The 7,094-nt window shown below is 45.0% G+C and overlaps 1 protein-coding gene across 1 annotated transcript in view; it reads right to left on the bottom strand.

The window, feature by feature from the left end:
• Positions 1–1,033: 1,033 nt before the first annotated feature.
• The window catches only part of trps1 (trichorhinophalangeal syndrome I), a 127,781-nt gene continuing 121,720 nt past the window's right edge, over positions 1,034–7,094 (bottom strand). Inside the window, exon 10 of the mRNA XM_061742391.1 lies at positions 1,034–6,925. Within this exon, the coding sequence (XP_061598375.1) occupies positions 5,309–6,925 (1,617 nt within the window). The 3' untranslated portion in view covers positions 1,034–5,308. The remainder of the gene's footprint in view (positions 6,926–7,094) is intronic.

The following is a 7,094-nucleotide window of genomic DNA, read 5'->3' as shown; positions in this document are numbered from 1 at the left end:
ACAGCCAGAGCCGAGCCATCGTCTCAACAAACCTCGTTTTGATGAGATATTTCCGTAAGTGGCAGACGTGTGAACGGCTCGTTGAGGGTTATTTGCTGTGGTTTCTGTCACCCAGATGGGTGAAGGAGCTGCTGAAGATGCAGTCTTTAATAAAGCTCGGTTACGGTTCACACAAACCTAAAGCTGTTATCTTTGCATGCAACATTTATTCACATGCAGCTTGTAGTTTTTGAGATTTAGTTGTGTCAGATTTGAGCGGGGAATGTCAAAAATAGGGCCTTATTAGGGAGGGATTAAAAATCATCACTGCACACTGGAACCTTCTTGTTGGAAAAACTGGATCATACTTTCACCATATTGTCAATAAGAAAGAAGGAAAGTGAATATAAAGCAACGTTCATCACAAGAGCAGTCTCTGGGCTGATCTAGAGAGAAGCTGATCAAGACCTCGCACAGCAGGAACCCTGCAAAAACTCTAAATCTTACCAGGAATATTTGTCTTATTTCTAGTTAAAATGTCAAATTTTTAGTCAAAAAATCTCATTACACTTAAATCAAGTCATTTCCAGAAAAATAACTTGATATTTGACAATTTTCACCTGTTTCAAGTAAATCTTCACTTGAAATAAGTAGAAAAATCTGCCAGTGGAACAAAATTTATCTTCTCATTAAAAGCAAAAAAATCTTGTTCCACTGGCAGATTTTTCTACTTATTTTAAGTAAAAATCTACTTGAAACAGGTGAAAATTGTAGTTTTTTCCAGTGATGAGTCTTGTTTTAAGTGTAATGAGATTTTTTGACTGACTTTTTGAATGAGACATTTTAACTAGAAATAAGACAAATATTCTTGTTAAGATTTTGAGTTTTTGCAGTGAAGTAAATGTAAACGCCGTGTGCATCTCTTCAATCAGCAGCCGTCTCTCTCAACGTCCCCGTCTGATCCGGGACCAGAACCTGTTGGATTCTGTGAACGATCGCCCGCTTGCTGTTTCTAATTAAATCACACACGATCCATTTTGAGAATGTTTGTTATTACTTTTATTAATTATCATCATCATCATTATTATTCTTCAAGTTTAGCTGTGTAACAAACTTTTCTTGGCTGTCAAGATATGTTGTTGAAATATCACTTGCATGAAATAAAACCTAAAACAATAACATACAGAAAGGGAGCAGAATAAAATACAAGAACATAATCTTTAAAAAAAAAAAGAGAAAAAAAAATCCCATTTCTTTTCTATAAAAGCTGTTCAACTGAACAGAGACATATTTCTACGAAGACATACTGATTTAACGTACATATTTACTCTGTGTGTGTGTGTGTGTGTGTGTGTCCAGCCAAAATTAAACTGGCCTTGATTAATACTGTACGCTCCGAAATGCACTCTCACTTCGTACCACGGCACGTGTGTGTGTGTGTGTGTGTGTGTGTGTGTGTGTGTGTGTGTGTGTGTGTGCTGTCCCTTCCTTGGCAATACGAACATAATAAATGGAGTGCAAGCATCGGCATCATTTTCTATAACACATTCTGACAAAGACAAATAAACACTTGTTAAGGCCTCCCAATGTAAACGCTGATTTGAAATGCCATCAAACCTAAAACATAGTCATCGCTGAAGTAAAACAAGGCCATGCCACGCGCGTGTCCCACAGAACCTGATTTCTAAGCGTATAATTGCATAACCGTTAGCAGAATCCCAAAGTGAAGAGTTTCTCCCGAGATCCTTATTGACACGAATGTCTGGTTCAGTTTTAGGAAAGTTCCTCAGACGCATCGTGGAGAAAATGAACAAAAGATATTCAGATGGCGCAGGATTCTGCAGGGCATTTACGTGATGGAAAATGTGCGTGAATGAAGTTTCATTATCAAGGCTGTTTTTAGTTTTAACAGTAAAAATAGGGTTTCCTTCAAAAGCAAGAGTCACTGAATCATTGTGGCGTGAAAAAATAAAAGAAGTGCATTTGTTTCCAGCCTTGGCGAGAAATCTCTGGTTCCTCGAGATGACACGTCAACCCAGATTTCCCAACGAAAAAGAAGAACAGAACTAGTTCATCCTTTTTGAAAATTCCTCCCATAATCTCCAAAACCTCGGCATCTAAGAAACATCGTTCTCTTTCTTGCTTAAAAAGAACTGATTTTGTATTCTTGCCAATCTTGGAGAACGGGTGAAGTGCAGCGTCAGAAAAGCCAAACATTGCTTTCGTGAAGGATCAAACATCTCCGAGGAGCAGAGGGATGTGGCTTGGACACTTTTATGATGTCACACAATCACACAATTGACCCATTTTAGTAAAAAAAAAGGGGGGTTGAGGGAAGTGAAGATGATGGACAGGTAGAAATGGATGAAGGTATCACATATTCTTCCACCAGCATCCCTCCATCTATCCATCCCTCCCTTCCATCTCTCAGCTCTTCTCATTTTACTTTCATTACATTTAGAAATGTAAACGGTTTTCACTCCCCAAGGCCGTCGTTCACGAGTCGTGACTCGTGGCCACTAAATGCAAGTGTGCTCATCAGTTTACGCTGTTGGTTTTTAAAAGGCTCCAGCAGAACCGATCAGCCACGTAGCAAACGGAGCAAAGACGCCTTCACGTGTGACATGGACAGGATAATATTACAAGGTAAAGTATTTCTTAATATTGCACCGATAATCTGCAGATTTATCCGAGCTTTTCCCAGAAGCAGAGCTGATTTATCAGAATCAGAATCAGGTTTATTTGGCCAGGTCAGGTCAGACAAGACATGGAATTTGATTCGGTTGTTATCGCTCACTCTACAGTCAATAGGTATTTATGAGTTAGGATGTAAAATGTGCTGTTCATCGTGCACTTGACAAGATACAGAGATGCTCCGCTCGTTACATCCTGACCAAGTATTGGATTACTTCCAGTTAAGCACTCGCAACACTGACCTGAAAGCTTTTTACACGGAAAAGGGGATTTCAATGAAATGTTACCTTTTGTTCTTCAACTTAAGAACTTAAGAGGATTTTTTTAGAGGGAATATAAACCAAGGAAAATAAAATAAATGTAACTGCACCAATTCTGGCATCATCTTATCGTAACATGAGGATGCGACTCTATCAATAGTTTCTAGACCTGGAAAAGCGCTGGCATATCATTTTGATCAAATACATATATGGTAAAACGTCATTTTGCTGAATGAGATATAATATTAGATTTTAAAAAGAAAAGATTTCTGAGGGATGTAGCATAGATTATGAGGCACTGTGGAGTATTTCTCTTTCGTTTGTTTTGGATAAGCATAGAAAAATATTTTCTTCCTCATCTTTTTTCCTTTTCATCTTTTGTTGATATCCTATATAGGAGTCCCTTTTCTTTTTTGTTGTTTTCCAGCAACTAAGGCAGCGAGGCTTTAGGAGTTGGTGTGTGTGTGTTTGTGTGTGTGTGTGTGTGTGTGTGTGTGTGTGTGTGTGTGTGTGTGTGTGTGTGTGTGTGTGTGTGTGTGTGTGTGTGTGTGTGTGCAGGGGAACCTCAGGCAAGTTTCAAAAGGACTCAAAGTGATTGATGGAAGTGAGAGCACTAACGGTAAACCGATTCAAAGTCTAACGTATAAAAGTTCCCGTCCACAGACAAGGCAACAGATTCTGCAGGATGCTAACATGCTACATAGAGGTACCGAACGCTCAGCGAGATAAAATGCTTTAGACGAGAACTTCTGACGACAGTTTCTACACTTAACCGCACCGCTGATCCTTTTTGATAACATTTAGGGCTATACTCCCTAAGTTCCTAAGTCTCACTATAAAAACTTTGCAACCTAAAAATATGCAGACATTAAGAAAAAAAAAAAAAAAAGGTTACCTACTAAAACCATGTTGACCTATTGACAAAATAAAAACACAACAAGAACACATATATATATATATATATATGTGAAACCATAAGTAAAACAACATGTAACGTGCTTAAAACCATTGAACGGATGATGTGTCACGAGCTGTGGAACCGGCGGCTGCTGTGCAACACGTGTGACCCTGAGGACTGAGAAACTGAGCAAGCCTTCATAATGTCGACATCATCATTCGTGGACGGACAAACCTTTTGATCCTCGTGTGCAGATAAACACACACACGTGCACAACCTCCTCTGTTCTTGTACCGTTTCTGTCAGACAGCCGTTGTAATCGATGTAATCGATGTCATTAACAGCTGAGAAACTAGAGAAAGAAATAAAAACCGCACCGATTCTTATCGTACCATTTCCTGCAAAAAGCATTGTTTGACTTTACAAAATAACAGAGGAAGTGTAGCAAATTGCATTTTTGTAATAACACCATCGTCATCATCTTTATTATTATTACTATTATTATTATTATTCTCATTATTATTATTAATATAAATGTTAAGCAGGTTAATAGAATGATGTTCTATTAGGCAGGCAGCCAGGCACAAAGCTAGTATCATGGCACAGAGGAGAGTAGAAAATAATGTCACTTAGTTTGATCCAAACGGACGAGGAGAACACTTCAGCCCGGAGTGAAACCGGTTCATACCAGTTTAAACTGGCTCTAAGCAGTTTCAATACAGTTTGAGCCCACTGGGTCGTCACCACCGAGCAGCGGCGGCCGTGTTTGCATTGATCCAGGAGCTCGGAGAGTCTGAGACAACAGGGCACGAGTGAAACCACCTGATCATTATTTCTTTATTTTCCCATAACTAACTGGTTTCAAACAAACCAGTTCAGACTTTTGGTTGTTTTTTTTTATCCGTTTGCACAGAGCGCGTGAGACTGTGGAGACTTGCTGAAGGCGAGAACACGGCGGTCCTAAAACCAGATTAAATCTGGCTGCGAATGCGACATATGAATGATTTAGCAGGCTGGTTAGGATCGGAGAATAAGGTTTGTTTTTATGTCTATTTTTTCTTCTCTGCTGTTGTCAATACAAGTGCTGAGCTCCTGGAACCCTCCTAAAACAGGAGCGGAGCCACTTTTTCAGTCCGGCCTCCCCCCCTGACGTGGGGAGCTGGTGAAGCGGCTGTTTGTGGAGCTGATTTCAGCTGATTTCAGCTGATTTCAGCTGCGTTGGGTTGACGTCTCGCCGCGAGCAGCCGTCAGGTGACGGCTGCTCAGCAGAGGAAGTGAACTGCTCCTCCGCTGCGGTTCAGGTGGGTCCTGCCATGATTGTTTTGACAGCAGAGTGCTTCCAGCATTAGGAGGAGATCCATTTAGTGCCCGGGATGAGCCCATTTTAGATATGAGCCGCCTCCAGGAACATGAAGGCGTGCAGCTTATTTCTCCAATAAGATGTTCTGAAAGGTTTTGTGGGAGTCAAACGCAGCTTCTAATTTTCCTCGGCGATCCCGTCTAACTTCTCTGCGACAGTCGTGACCTCCGTGGTGGGCGTGACATCAGTGTTTGATGTGTCTGATGCCACTTTTCCTCCTGTGTCCTCGTTTGCTGCTGCGGCGCATTCCTCCTCCTCCTCTCTCCCCTCCTTTTCATCCCCTGTTCCGCTGTCATCACTGCTTGCTTTTTCCTTCGCTTGGCTGTCGAGACAAGTTCCTGTGACAGTCTCACTTTCACCTGTGATCTCTCCGTCTTCCTGCTCTGCCGTCACGTTTCCGCACTCGTGCTCCGGCGCCGCGGCGGCGTTGGAAACTTCCCCGTCTGGCGTGGAACCTGCTCGCTGCTGCTGCTGCGACGTGCCGTCTGCGTACCTGTGTAAGCCCCTCTGTATGTGCGTGGTGAAGTCGTAGCGATCCGCGCACACGTGGAGGCAGAAACCGCACTGGTATGGTCCCTTGTCGCCGTGGCAACTCATGTGCAGGGCGTACATGACCTCGTCCAGGAAGTAGATCCCGCAGTGAGTGCAGCGGTTGGTCAGGTCGTCCTGCGTGGCCGCTTCCGCCGTCGCGCCGCTCGAGGTGACACTCGGCTGACACTTTGTCAAATTATCCTTGGTTTCCTTCGCCGTTTCTTCACTCGGGTTCCCTCCTTCCTCCGCCCTCTCCTCCTCGTCTTGCTCTCTTTTCCAGTTCCCTCGAAACCTCTCGGCGAGAGGCGACTCCTGCCGTCTCCGCTCGGCGCCGTTGGTCGACGTGTGCGCGTTCAGAGCGCTCGTATCTCGTTGTCTTATAGCGAGGTCGAGCGGGGCGTCGTTTTCTAGCGACGGCGACGGGGACGAGGTCTGGGCGTGCAGAGAAGAGGGGTAGTGAGCGGGCGCTGGAGGAGGCGGGAGGGGAGAGTAGGGAGAGGGGCAGTAAGGCACCGTGTAGCTCTGCTGGTGATGCTGCACCGGAGTCACCATGGCACCGATGTAGTGGGCGTTGTTTCCCAGGCTCCCGGGGCTGCTGAGGTTGCTGATACTACCAGGAACCCCGGAAGTGGCAGCCATCTTATACTTGGTCCAGAACCTGAGCCAATCCGACTCGGGCGTCAAGTCGGGGGAGAGGGTTAAAGGAAGGGGCAGTGAGAAGAGAGGGTACTGGTATTTTTCGATGGGTGAACCCGGAGGCGAGTAACTGGACGGCTTGGACGGCCGCATGTACTTTTCGATGGGACTCCCTCTTTCTGAGCCGCCTCCTCCCTTCCCCCCCTCCACTTTTGACGTTATTCCTCCCTCGCAGATTCCCCCGTTGCCCTCGGCGACCGCGGCCGAGGGCGGGTGACTCGGGAGGAGGAGAGGAGGCATCCGTCTGTGGATCTCCAGCGTTTGGTTGGCGAGGAAGGCTTGGGTGGAGCGGGGCGAGCGCGAGCGGGGAGACGGCTGCTGGCTCTTCACCGACGCGCCGCTTCGGTCCGACTCCTCCCCGTTCATGCGCTCGTCGCTGCTGATTCGCTGCTGCTTCGGCGCCGGGTTTTCGGAGGAGAGGGAGTCGGGGTTGAGACGTTTTCGGGTTCTCCGCCGGATGATCTGTTCTCCGTTGTTCTGCTTGATGATGTTTAGAGGTCTGGGTGTCTGCGGGGGAAACAAATAGGAACAGGGAAGACAAAGTCATTACTTTATCACAATGATGAAGCTGCAGATCTCACTGATACATGTCTGGGGAACATCGCTTGATTATGATGAAACATTATAGGTGGCTGTTTACACACATTAAAGAGTCGCTTTGAAGGTGGAGCAATAA

The sequence above is a fragment of the Cololabis saira genome, chromosome 15 (genome assembly GCF_033807715.1).
Source record: "Cololabis saira isolate AMF1-May2022 chromosome 15, fColSai1.1, whole genome shotgun sequence".
Classification (NCBI taxonomy): Eukaryota; Metazoa; Chordata; class Actinopteri; order Beloniformes; family Belonidae; genus Cololabis; species Cololabis saira.
Note: the sequence above shows the minus strand (reverse complement) of the source record. Positions and strands in the feature narration are given on the sequence as shown.